The 13,688-nt window shown below is 29.8% G+C and overlaps 1 protein-coding gene across 1 annotated transcript in view; it reads right to left on the reverse strand.

Annotated features, from left to right (window-relative positions):
* Nucleotides 1-985: 985 nt before the first annotated feature.
* Nucleotides 986-13,688, reverse strand: part of LOC126833070 (zinc finger protein 239-like) — a gene marked incomplete at its 5' end in the record, with an annotated part of 63,124 nt that continues 50,421 nt past the window's right edge. Inside the window, 2 exons of the mRNA XM_050564198.1 lie at nt 986-990; nt 1,038-1,739. Coding sequence (XP_050420155.1) covers nt 986-990; nt 1,038-1,739 — 707 coding nt within the window. The remainder of the gene's footprint in view (nt 991-1,037; nt 1,740-13,688) is intronic.

Below are 13,688 nucleotides of genomic sequence, written 5' to 3' on the forward strand. Positions count from 1 at the left end.
GAGTGGTGGTGGTTTGCTTTGGCACATAACCGAAAAAACCATTACGCTGTTATCTGATCTTATTTCAAATAACTTATACTAGGTATCTTTTCCGACGTTTTTTAATAATTCCGCAGGGATATCATCTACTCCTGCCACTTTACCTTGTGTCAATTCACTTAGTGATTTAACTAAGTTAAATTCTTATACTATATGTGTGTAAAAAGGTTTCTCACCTGTGAGTGTCATCATGTGGTTTTTAAGATGTCCTATTTCGGAAAATGTCCTTTTACATATCTCACATTAAAAAGCTTTCTCGCCCATATGTGTTATTTTCTGCATTTTTCAAACTCCAGACCGTGAAAATGCCTTCTTGCATATGTCACATTGAAAAGATTTCTCGCCCGTGTGTGTCATTTTGTGTCGTTTTAGGTATCCAGAAAGTGAAAATGTCTTCTTACATATCTCATATTGAAAGGGCCTCTCACCAGTATGTGTCATTTTGTGTGTTTTAAGATTTCCAGACCGTGAAAATGTCTTCTTGCATATCTCACACTGAAAAGGCCTCTCGCCTGTGTGTGTCCTTTTATGAAATCTAAGAGTTCCATCATGTGAAAATGTCTTCTTACATATCTCATATTGAAAGGGCCTCTCACCAGTATGTGTCATTTTGTGTGTTTTAAGATTTCCAGACCGTGAAAATGTCTTCTTGCATATCTTACACTGAAAAGGCCTCTCGCCTGTGTGTGTCCTTTTATGCTTTTTTAAATCCCCAGATTGTGAAAATGACTTTTTACATATCTCACATTGAAAAGGCCTCTCAACAGTATGTGTCCTTTTGTGAATTCTAAGAGTTTCATCATGTGACGATGTCTTCTTACATATCTCATATTGAAAGGGCCTCTCACCAGTATGTGTCATTTTGTGTGTTTTAAGATTTCCAGACCGTGAAAATGTCTTCTTGCATATCTCACACTGAAAAGGCCTCTCGCCTGTGTGTGTCCTTTTATGCTTTTTTAAATCCCCAGATTGTGAAAATGACTTTTTACATATCTCACATTGAAAAGGCCTCTCAACAGTATGTGTCCTTTTGTGAATTCTAAGAGTTCCATCACGTGAAAATGACTTCTTGCATATGTCACATTGAAAGGGCCTCTCGCCTGTGTGTGTCCTTTTATGCTTTTTTAAATCTCCAGAATGTGAAAATGTCTTCTTACACATCTCACATTGAAAAGGCCTTTCACCAGTATGTGTCCTTTTGTGAATTCTAAGAGTTCCATCATGTGAAAATGTCTTCTTACATATCTCATATTGAAAGGGCCTCTCACCAGTATGTGTCATTTTGTGTGTTTTAAGATTTCCAGACCGTGAAAATGTCTTCTTGCATATCTCACACTGAAAAAGCCTCTCGCCTGTGTGTGTCTTTTTGTGCTTTTTTAATTCTCCAGATCGTGAAAATGTCTTTTTACACATCTCACATTGAAAAGGCCTTTCACCAGTATGTGTCCTTTTGTGAATTATAAGAGTTCCATCACGTGAAAATGACTTCTTGCATATGTCACATTGAAAAGGTTTCTCGCCAGTATGTGTCCTTTTGTGTCGTTTTAGGAGTCCAGAATGTGAAAATGCCTTCTTACATATCTCACATTGAAAAGATTTCTCGCCAGTATGTGTCCTTTTGTGTCGTTTTAGGAGTCCCGAAAGTGAAAATGAGTTCTTACATATATCACATTGAAAAGGTTTCTCGCCAGTATGTGTCTATTTGTGCTTTTTTAAATCTTCAGAAAATGAAAATTTATTTTTACATATCTCACATTTAAATAGTTTTTTGAACATATGTGTCTTTATGTGGTTTTTAAGATGTGTTAATCGTGCAAACGTCTTCTTGCATATATCACACTGAAAAGGCCTCTCAGCTGTATGTGACCTTTTGCGCTTGGTTATATTTCCAGTTGAAATTGTCCTTAAACCGAATTCGCACTGAAATGGTTTTTCGACTGTGTATTTTTTAATTGATCTGAAAGGAGTTTCTTCAGTTTGAATTTTATTATATTTCATTGAACTGTTGAGTGTATTGCTAATAAAAAAATAATAAAAATATGAAGATAATAACTGAATAGTAGTCAATCTGTAATGAAACGTTATCCATTTTTATCCAATTCTTACTTAGTACAATGAGGATGCAAATCTTCGTACTTGATAACTGTTAAATCTTGGTTTTCTTTAATTTTTATATCAGATACCAAAAAACAATCATTCCCGATTTCGTCAGCCTCCTGTTTAATTGCAGTCATGGTCTTTGGTTTTTGAACTGACATTTCTTTTTTTTTAATGCTTGTTATATCGATAACTGATCCAACAAAACTTTAAAAAACAAATAAAACAAATTATACAACAAAACTCTTTACATTTATAATAAAAAATAACAAACACAAATATTTAGATTATTCATTTTCAATTTCTTTAAAGCCGATGGCACTTTTAGCAATTAATTAAGAATTTTTTCTTTCATTGTAACCCTTGTTAAAATGTAGTTTTGTAAGTGGAGTCATGGATCTTTTTTTCCCGGGACGTTTTATATGTATACTATATTGAAGTATATATCATGTATGGCCCAAACACCAAATATGAACGAACATTTGGACCACCGATTTTTTTAAATTACACTATATATGAAAACAATGTTATCGATTATTTTGGCCATAATCGTAAAAAGAATTTGTCTTAAAACCTCTTTTTATAAAAAAAATAGTTAAAAATAATTTTCTTGTGTAAAATAACCTTAGCTTTCTGACAAAAACATTTTTAAATTTTGGGAAACAAAAACAAAACACTTTTTTAGATTAAAAATTAAATTTTAATGACTTTTTTTAACGCGAAAAGAAAAATCCACATGGCCCAAATAATCAAAAAAAAAATTCTTAAAAATATTTTTATCGTAACAGACATGCTGTATAATTTTCATAACAATCGGCGGAGGTGGTCCAAATAATCATTTATATTTAACGTTTTTACATAAGTTTATATATATGTACTTTTGTATTCCCGAAAACGATAACAATGATTGCGTGGTCGATATAAATCAAATATTACTCAGTCCCCCCAAAAGTGACGACACTAAAATTGCACTTACGTAGTAGAGAGAGTATTCACATATTCGTCTTTGACAAGTGCTATATCTTGATTTTCTTCAATTTGTATCGTAGATTTGAAATATTAGTCATTATCCACTTCGTCGACCTCCCATTTATTAACAACCATGGTGTTTGGTTTGCTACCAATAAAAAACAGCTTTTGTAGAATAGTAATAAGGTTATATATTGGTATCTCCCAAAATATATTTTTGAAGTTTGGGTCGAAGTGAATCCTTGTTGTAAAGTATATGTAAAGCAGTCATAAGGTTTTACGCTTACATTACATCAATATAAATTATAAAAAAAAAATCGTTCATATCTTTAAAAACTATACATTTTTGCCTTCAAAAGTTTGTGATAGCTTGTAATGTGTGATAAGGTTCATTTACACCTTATTACATAAAATACTAGTAATGTTTTGTTCATTTGTAATCAAATTATTTGTGTTTCATTTTACTAAGTCCAAAGAAATAAAGATAAATTTAATTATTAGATATACAAAAGTATGAAAAATAAATGTCTAAATACTTATACTATTTACTGTGTAAGACTTAAACAGTAGAAAGTGGCACTAAATTTGTTAAAATTAAATAAGAACTGCTTTTGAGTTTTGGTTCTTTAACTTATTACAAAAACTAAAAAAAAATAATTAGAATCTATCAATTTAATGATGTAGTTTGTAATATATAAAGTAAACCCATATCATTTTTTTATTAACTTTTACTTACACACATTTTTAAAATAAAACTAGTTAATATAAAATTATCAAAATCGATTCTTTTAAATTGAAAAAAATGATATATTTGAATAACTTTTTATATACATTTATCTACATAAAAAATAAAAAATAACCATAATTTTTATTCCAGCATTATTTAATATTAATATACTTTTTTTGTAGTTGATCTACTGTTATTTCGAGTATAACGTTATTTATTGAAAACGTAAAAATAAAAAAACCAGTACAATGGGGTCGGTGCATAGTGGGGACGGAACATAGTTGGGTCGGGGCATATTGGGGACGGGGAGGTCACAGGTTTACAGGAATTTTTAAATCTGAAAGTGATAAAATCACTTTCGAAAAAACGCTTCGATGCAAATCGGTAGTTAGTATTTTCAAGCCAGTACAGTCCAAACCAAGCACAGTATAAACCAGCAAAGTTAGAAAGTCTTAATTGAAGGTTCTGTATTTACAAATGAGCATCAAAGCGTTTATTTGAAACCGATTTTATCCGAGAGGACTAGTACAGTAGAGTATTGGCATAATGTAATCAAAGCAATGAGGAAACGGAGAGGTCACAGGTCTACAAGAATTATTATAAATAAAAGTGATAAAATTGAATAAAATCGCTTTCAAATAAACGCTTTGATGCTCATTTGTAAATACAGAACCTTCATTTAAGACTTTCTAACTTTGCTGGTTTATACTGTGCTTGGTTTGGACTGTACTGGCTTGAAAATACTAACTACCGATTTGCATCGAAGCGTTTTTTCGAAAGTGATTTTATCACTTTCAGATTTAAAAATTCCTGTAAACCTGTGACCTCCCCGTCTCCAATATGCCCCGACCCAACTATGTTCCGTCCCCACTATGCACCGACCCCACTGTACTGTTTTTTTTTTTTTTGCAAAAACTTAGTGGACCAAATAACACATATACAATGACTTGTTATATTGTATTGGAATGGTCGACGATTCATGTTCCAATCGTTTGTACTCCATAGTTTAAATTATAATCGCTTATTCTCAATAAAATTAATATTTATGTATTATATACTTCCATTAAAGCAATCTCACACAAACTATTTATACTTCATAGATTATATTATTTCAAAGCTATATTATACTTCTATTTTACTAGATTGACAATGTACAAAATAAAATGCAACTAAAAAAACCTTTTCATAGATCCTTAAAATGTAAAGGGTGGGATAGTGAAACGGGTTTTCCCATTTAAATACATTAGACCATCGCCATTTTGCTGCCTCATCCTGTGTATTAGTTTCTTGTTATTTTCTAAAGAAAAATCGATTTTCTTACATTTAAATTAAAATAAATCGTATACTGGTACTGTGATGGAGAAAACAATAAATTTTACCTACATATATTACTTATTAGTTAAATATTACTGACGTGTATAGCCACTAGCGGTCGGCTGTTGCCTGTTATTTAACAATAACCTTTTATGGAGATTTTAAAAATTGTGTTTTTTTAATAATAGCATAGGAGCAGTATCATGATGTTAAATGTTCACGAGATTTGATCTAGTCATAAAATAAATTATTATCATTTATGACTTAATTATTATTAAAATTTATCTTAATTTGTACATAGTAATAAAATAATGAAATATTTTATACAAAATTAGAGCTACAAGTTGATAAACTAAAAAATTAAAAATAGCACGAAGCAGATTATCTAATATTAGACAATTTAAACAATCAAACGTGAATCTCTTTAAATGAATAACAGTATAACAATATGCAAAACATTAATTTTCCTTTAAAAAAATTGTGTAATAAAAAATACATTTTGAGGCGGTATACTGCATAAAAACCAACACTTAATCTGAATCCAAAAAACAACAGTCCTCTTTATAATTTGCAGGTAGTTGGACCTTATATACTCATAGTTGACCTTCGGTAAGGTTATATAACGCAGGCTATAAAATAACGAGATAACGACAGTGGTTTTGTCGTATCAGAATCATTAAGTGTCTTAATAAGTACAAGGATAGGTTTTTTTCCCAGTAAATCGAGTGTCTACTATAATCAGTTACACGATTTAGTCGTCTGTGATATCATGTAATAAACTCAATATTATGATACCGATCATTGGGCCCTAACCTAATCTAACACGGATAGACGTTACCAACTGATAGTTTTTAGTGTCTGTTCGTTTCTCCCATCTGGTACACCGGGTTTTTAGTTGAAAAAAAAAAAAATTGAATTTGTGTAAACTTAAAGTCAAAAGTGGTACTCGAGCACAAAACTTAATAGTATCATTCTGCAAAGTTAGAAAATATTAAATTGAGGTGCTGTACTTACAAATAAGCATCAAAGCGTTAATTTGAAAAAGATTTTATTTTATTTTATTTATACAATTAGACCAGTAGACCTGTGACCTCTCCGTCCTCTCGTTGTTTTTATTCTATTATGCCTATACTCTACTGTACTAGTCCTCCCAGATAAAATCACTTTCAAAAAAACGCTTTTTTGTAAATATAGCACCTCAATTTAATATTTTTGAACTTTGCTGGCTAACACTGTGCTTGGTTTGGACTGTACTGGCTTGAAAATACTAACTACTGATTTGCATCTAAGCGTTTTTTCGAAAGTGATTTTATCACTTTCAGATTTGACAATTCCTGTAAACCTGTAACCTCCCCGTCCCTATTATCCCCGACCCCACTAATACAATACATTGCATATATGAAATGAGATACCAGAAATGAAGATAATAAACTATTTAAAATCGATTTTGTTAGGAATTTAGAACAACCGAGGGCCTCTTAAACATCTTAAGATGTTGTAAATATGTAGAAAAAAATGTGCACGTGTGTTGTTTAAATTTAAAAAATATTATGTTTTTATACTAAACGCAAAATATTCTAAGATTACTTGTGTACAACTTTATTGGTATGAAAAAAAAAACAGATATTGTATTTATTACACATTTTATAAAAACCATACCACACAGTCTGATTTTAATACACAAACTACATAAAAAATAAAAAAAAAATAAATAGGGGTTCTTGTCATTACATTGAATTAACAAGTTGTTGATTTTCTATTTATCAAGCTAACTTCTAAAGAACAAGACATTTTTTTTACTAAAAAACTGTTTACCGAAGAAAAGATAAATACTTTTAATTTTAATTCTAGCTACATGTGTAATAAAATGTTTTCTTTACAATTTTACATATAAAGCAAAAAAAAAATAAACCTTCACAAATACCTACCCAAAGTTATTACATATACATACTAACTAAAATTTTGGATACCTATTTGTGTATCCTGTTATGAACTATAGGTACAAAATTAACTACATTGGGCTCCAACAACGCCACATAGACTAATATTATAATGAAGGTGACTAAGGGGTGCTTAATTTACTAAAAGTGGTAAATTTGTAATCATCTACCATTGATAGAGTTTAATTTGAATTGGAGACCATTAGCTCTACAAAGCTTTTATTTTTAATATTGACCTAAGGACCAAATTTGAAAACATGATATATAGAAGTACAATCTAAGTTTGAACACAAAAGCAGAACAATATCGTACACATGTATTGTTCAAATAATAACATGTTTTTATGTTAAACTTAAAATATTAAGGCAACCCATGTACGAATTTATCGGTTTGAAAAAAACAAATAGTAATCGATTTTTAGTTACTAGTACACATTTTATAAGCGATACCGAATTGTCCTATTTAATATATCATACAATTGCTTCTTAATAGGGTTCTAACAAATAAACATGTTTTTACTTAATACCACAAATATATTTCAGACCACGTAGACCCTGTGCGAATATAACATAAGTTTGTTAAAAAAAACATATATAATATTATGATGCCTTAGGCTTAACTGCGTTCGATCTTATAAAATAAAACTCAATAAAAAAATTTCAGAGTTAAGTTACGCCTACATAAAATAATTTTGTTCCTGGAAGGAACTTTTTAAATCGTCCCAAAAAAGCCTTAAACTTAAATTCAACATATACTTAAGATCATAATTTTTGAAAAGTAGTACAAACCAGCAAGTTGGCATAGTTATTGGTTACTTTTCGCATCAAGTAGTTCATAAACTACAATAAAATTTAATAATTAATACATTTACATACATTATGATTAAATCGACTACAAGGCTTGATAAAATTTGAGGGATCTTGTTTATTAAGCTATAAATACGGTTTCTAAAAAAAAATTTTAAAATGTTTTTCCTAATGGGATGCATGCGGTCTGTTTAAAAGAAGTTATTTATAATCAATATTTAAGAAAAATGTGGTTTTGATAAATTTCGATCATGTAAATTAAATAACCGGTTAATTTGTATAAGTATCAAGGTATAATTGTTAATTTTAATATTTTTTTCTATGAGTAGAAGCTATTTTGGTTTATTTTAGACTAAAAATTCAGACATAATTTCGTCTACATAAGATATTGATATTTCAGTTTTGCAAAGAGATTCGAGTTCTTTGGACTTTGGTTACTTAACTACGATTTTAAGTTAAAAATGTCAGTTTGTTTTCAGGTTTTTTTTTTTTTGTTTTTCCAATGTGTTTCGATAATAATTATTACTACTTTTATTGTTCCAATATGTTTTATTCGCAATTTTTGTAATACATACATTTTTTATTATTGAACAATATAAAACTTTAATTATGTAACATCAGGTAATCTTCGCACTAAAATAAATAGGTTAAGTTATTATAGTAGATTTTAACGTTCATTATATTATATAGTTGAAGAGGTTTTCTTTTTTCTTTTTATTTTTTAGACGTTTGAATACGGACGATATTTAGATGTACGGCATAATATATCAAACGGAAGTATTAAAATTGTCAGTATGAAAACCGATATTTTTTTAAAGTTTAAATTGACTTTTTATAATACCTATATAAAAAGATATTAATAAAATACAACACATTACACAATTCATTATTGTGCACCAATATTAAAGTTGACAAATAAAAAAAAAACAGGTCATTTAAAAGTGTACAATATCAATTTCTTTAGTTTAATGAGTATTATATTTAGTAAATTGTTAATTTATTTTAAAATCAAACGAGTTTCATTATTTAACAGATATTAAAAGTGGCTTTGTTATTTATTCGGGATTACAAAGTCGATGGTTCTGTTTCCATTTATATAAAACCATAGAATATTTAATTTTAATTTTACCCGTCTTTCTTCAGTCTCGCGAAAGAACTTTGAAAACATTATTCTATATTCTCCAAGAAATTCGGAATCGTTTTCACAATTTCGATTGACGTATTCAGTATCAATTTTGGCCACTTTTTGTCTACCATTTGGATTAATATAAATTTCCAGTATGCGGTTTACTTCTTTTCCTAATTTATCCACAATTTGAGATATCTTCTTGTCATTGGGCTCATATATTTCACTCAATAAAATTAGTACTTCGTTAAAGAATTGGTCATCAATATAAGCATAATATAATACCTTACTTACATGATATAGAAAACCTTCATAATCGCTTCGAAGATTGGTCGGCATTTCGGCTATGTAATTTAATTTTTTTTTTGTGGGTAAAAATCTGTGCGACAGTGTGGATGCGAATATATTTTGATAACAAACTAAATACACCCAAATATAGCCGTAAAATTTTGCCTTTAAAACTTCCAAAATCATTTCTTGATATTTCTTGTGTTTAAAAGGTTCTGCTGCCCATTTACACTCATCGTATTGATTTTTAATATTTTCAATTTCCTTTTCGAATATACCGTATATAATATTTCCTTTAAAGATGAGACCAGAGAAGTCTTCGAAAGTGCTATTTGAGAAATTCCACATAGAATCCAATAACAAGCCTTTAACATCCGATGGAAATTGTTCCTTGTCCTTGACGAAACGTTGAAATTTATCGTCATACATATTTAAAAATGTATCAATTACTAAATGTTGACCAGATTCTTCGTTGTTATAATTAAAAACGTCGTCATACTTTTCCATTAGGTATTTGTTATTCTTACACAAAATTATCAATTTCTCTAGAATTTCGTTAATCTCCGGTAAACGTTTTATTAGCAATGTTGTTTTCCTAAACTGTAGTTGTACATGCAGTTTCCAAAGCCATTCGCTCACCGGGAATCTTGCTCTGTACGACATTTCTATCATATTGTATACGTATTTGGCAATATCGTCCAAAGAACTTTCGATTTCCGATAAACTAAACTTCAAAAATACAATATTAGTGCACTGTATTTCTTGCATTTTGCGGCAGAATTTAAGTTGAGTAAGAATTCTATTGGTTTTTGATCCTTCGTTGTAATTTGAGGTCAGTGTTGTTATTTCTTCGTTGCTTAAATGTATGGGCTCGGAACTCAATGTCTTGTACGTGTTCAATAGCTGAATAAAATCAGCTGGATACTGTCCACCATAGAAGAATTGTTGTAAATGTTCCACCTAAACACATAAAATACCAAATGCAGGTTTGAGTAATATTTTATATGTTATTAATACCAAAAAAGACCAAATTGGTTAATACAATTCACTAAATAGATTTTACTATGTATTTAATGACTTTAATTCATTCAATTACCATTTGGTTATAGAAAGGAATGATCGTGAGCAATTAATTAAACTCTTATTGAGACAGAGCTAAATTGGGATAATACAAGGGAACTCAAGGATAAATCTTCTCGCTTATGCCAAAGACAAAGTTTTATTAGGAAATAGCAGAGTGGAGGAAGGAAAAATTTGTAAAAAAACGTATAGGGACAGCGGAATACGTCGAATTGTTTATGAATGATGAAAAAAAGTGAGTATATTATAATAAAACTAGTGGAGAAGGAATGTCAACAGGGACATTTTATGAAGGACACATATGTAAAAGGGTGTTCTATTTCAAATAGTTGGGTCATCTTTTAACACAAGACAATGACCTAAAAATGGAAATATTATCAGAATACAATAAGGGTTTTTTTGGCCTTGGAAAAATATTGAACTTAAGATGCATAAAAAGAAATCTTAAATAACAGATATATATATGACATTGATACGTTCAATAATTTTATGTGGCATTGAGCCATGGTCCCTTAGATAATCAGAGAAAAGCTGATGAATTGTATTTGAGAGAAAAGCTCTAAGAAGTATATATGGCCCCTGTGCTTACATCCAAACAGGTTAATGGAGAAAAAAAAATAATGATGTACTGAATGAACTATTAAAATAGATGGATATTCTAACATGATGTGAAAAAATTGAAACCGGATTTGCAGTGAAAGATAGCATCGATAGTAGAAATGGAGAGATATTGATTTGGATACCACCATACCGTCAATGACGGTGAAAACCAAGGAAGACATTCTTAATGATTCTATTGATAAGCTAAAAATGTCGTGTTTTGATGATTAATACTTTTATGGGTTTTAAATGTTTAATTTTTTACATTTGCACTTTCTGCCGGGTGTGTGTATCAAAATAAACAAATGAAAACCAATAGCATCGCTGCTCCGCATAGAAACTAAAATAATATAATTATACTAAAATACATAACTACCACACAGAATCTTTGATTATGAAAATCAAATTGAAGTGTAGACTTTAAAATATGTATTTGAGAAAAGCATTTGACTATAATTATTTTTCAGGTAAATAAGGCTTTTTAAACCATACGGTTATACTTGGTCATCAAATCTCCATGGAACTGAATGTTACCTATTTTTTATTTAAATAGTTATGTACAAATGGTTCTACTTTGAGCCGCCTCTATAGTTCCCTTTCGCTGTTATATCTATTCTCAAATATACTTATTGTGCACATAGTATAAATTAAAAACAGTCATAACTAACGTTATTTAACACTGCAATTATCGCATCATTTGATGACACACCAAGTCAGACCAGTCAGTAGCAATTTAACATATTTTTTATATAATCACGTATTTCTATAATAAATATTACTATCATGTATATCTTGTGTATCTGTGCAATACGACGGGACTATTGGAGTGAAATAACCTAATTTAACCTAATCTTACCTAACCTAACCTAACAGTATTTCATTTGAGAGTAAAATAAATACAAGTAGAAGACATCACTGTATAAAAACCACTTAAATAGCGTTTTTATATCAGAAAGTTGATTTTTTCGATAATATAATCGTGTGGTATCTGCGAGATACAATGATGCCCAAAACCCAAATGGTGACCAAAGTTTCAGGAAAACTGTCACAAACCACGTACCTAATTTGAGGAATAAGAAATTAAACTATTATAATTCAGAAAGTAATAAATTGTTGTTTACTTGAATATCTCCAGAGACTTTTGAATCTGACAACGCAATGGTTATTTCTGAAGCAGTTGGTCTTAGTGCAGCCATTGTGATCATATGCTGACGCCCCCGTTTTCGAAAATCATCGTCTTCACCATCTCCACTTACCTCTGTAGATATGTAAAAAATTAACTCCAGGGTCAAACAAATAACCCCTAGTTGAACCTTCATAATGACAGAGGAAAATTTTGAAAATTCAATAGAACGCTCAAATTATATACGAGTGGCTTAAACAAAATGAACACGTATAATATTTTTAAACAAAATTCACATTCAGCCTCGCCTAAAATACAAAGATGTTTTCGTATTCTGCTTTTGCACATGTTATCGTTAGTATGTATGATCATGTTGTTTTGTACAAATTCGCAGTGAGTCAATAACAACATATTTTTAGGTCGCCTTATGCTCTATGAAATAGTGTTGCAATTTAATCTGATATAATAAGTGTAGAAATAATCACACATAATAATAGTTAAACTTATTATAAAATATAAAATATTGTAGTATCCCACTGAACTCAATTCATGGAACGCGTATTTTCTATAGTCTATATTGCTTTTAATAAATAGCCACTAGTAAGACGGTGCCATTTTGTGAGCATATATTGTTTTGTTCGTTATATTTATGTTATATGTTATTATTAATTAACCTAACGTTTTTTACGATTTATCAAATACATGACCAAAAACTATATGAAAATAGTCTATAATTCAACCTAAATTTACGTAATAGCAAAAAAAACCATGCCAAATTAAATTTTCATACACATAAAGACATAATGAATTATTATCATCTTACATACGATATATTATACCTAGTCTGTGGAATATAATGTTAAATTATTAAAATATTTTATTCACAAAATGATAAATTATTGTTTACTTGAATATCTCGAGAGACTTTTGAATCCGCCATCGCAATTGTTATTTCAGAGGCAGTTTGTCTTAGTGTAGCCCTTTTTATAATTTGTTGACGCCATTGTTTTCGAAAATCACCGTCTCAACTAACCTCCGTAGAAATATAAAAAACGAAATCCAGGGTCAAAAAAATAAGCCCTAGTTGGAACGCCATAATGATAAAGAAAAGCTTATAAAATTCGATAAAACGCTCAAATTATACACGAGTGGTTTGAACAAAATATACACGAATAATATTTTAAAACAAAATTCACATTCAGCCTCGCTTAAAATGCAAACATATTTTCGTATTCAGCTCATGGTCCAAGAAAAATGTTCTCCGTTAACAACAGTGTAACAATTCAATCTAATATAATAAGTGTAGAAATAGTCACATGCTTTTCAATAGGCCGGAGGCGGAGTTGGGTTGGGAATTTTGAAATCGTCGACCCATTAAAATATCTTTCACGTATGATTTCTAAACTATAGTTTAGCCAGACAAAAAAATAAGAAAAGTTTAAAATAATAAAAGTATAATAAATATACGTGTTTGTAAGTACTATACCTTCTGAGCTACTTGCTCAATTTTCTGTAGGTATATTTACTCTCACATTGTACACTATCAATTGGCTTAACTAGTAGAGATGTAATTCTAAAT

The sequence above is a fragment of the Adelges cooleyi genome, unplaced genomic scaffold (genome assembly GCF_023614345.1).
Source record: "Adelges cooleyi isolate 19-005CV unplaced genomic scaffold, UGA_ACOO_1.1 ACOO_flye_CR_arks_rails_tigmint_CR_PRNA_17, whole genome shotgun sequence".
Taxonomy (NCBI): domain Eukaryota; kingdom Metazoa; phylum Arthropoda; class Insecta; order Hemiptera; family Adelgidae; genus Adelges; species Adelges cooleyi.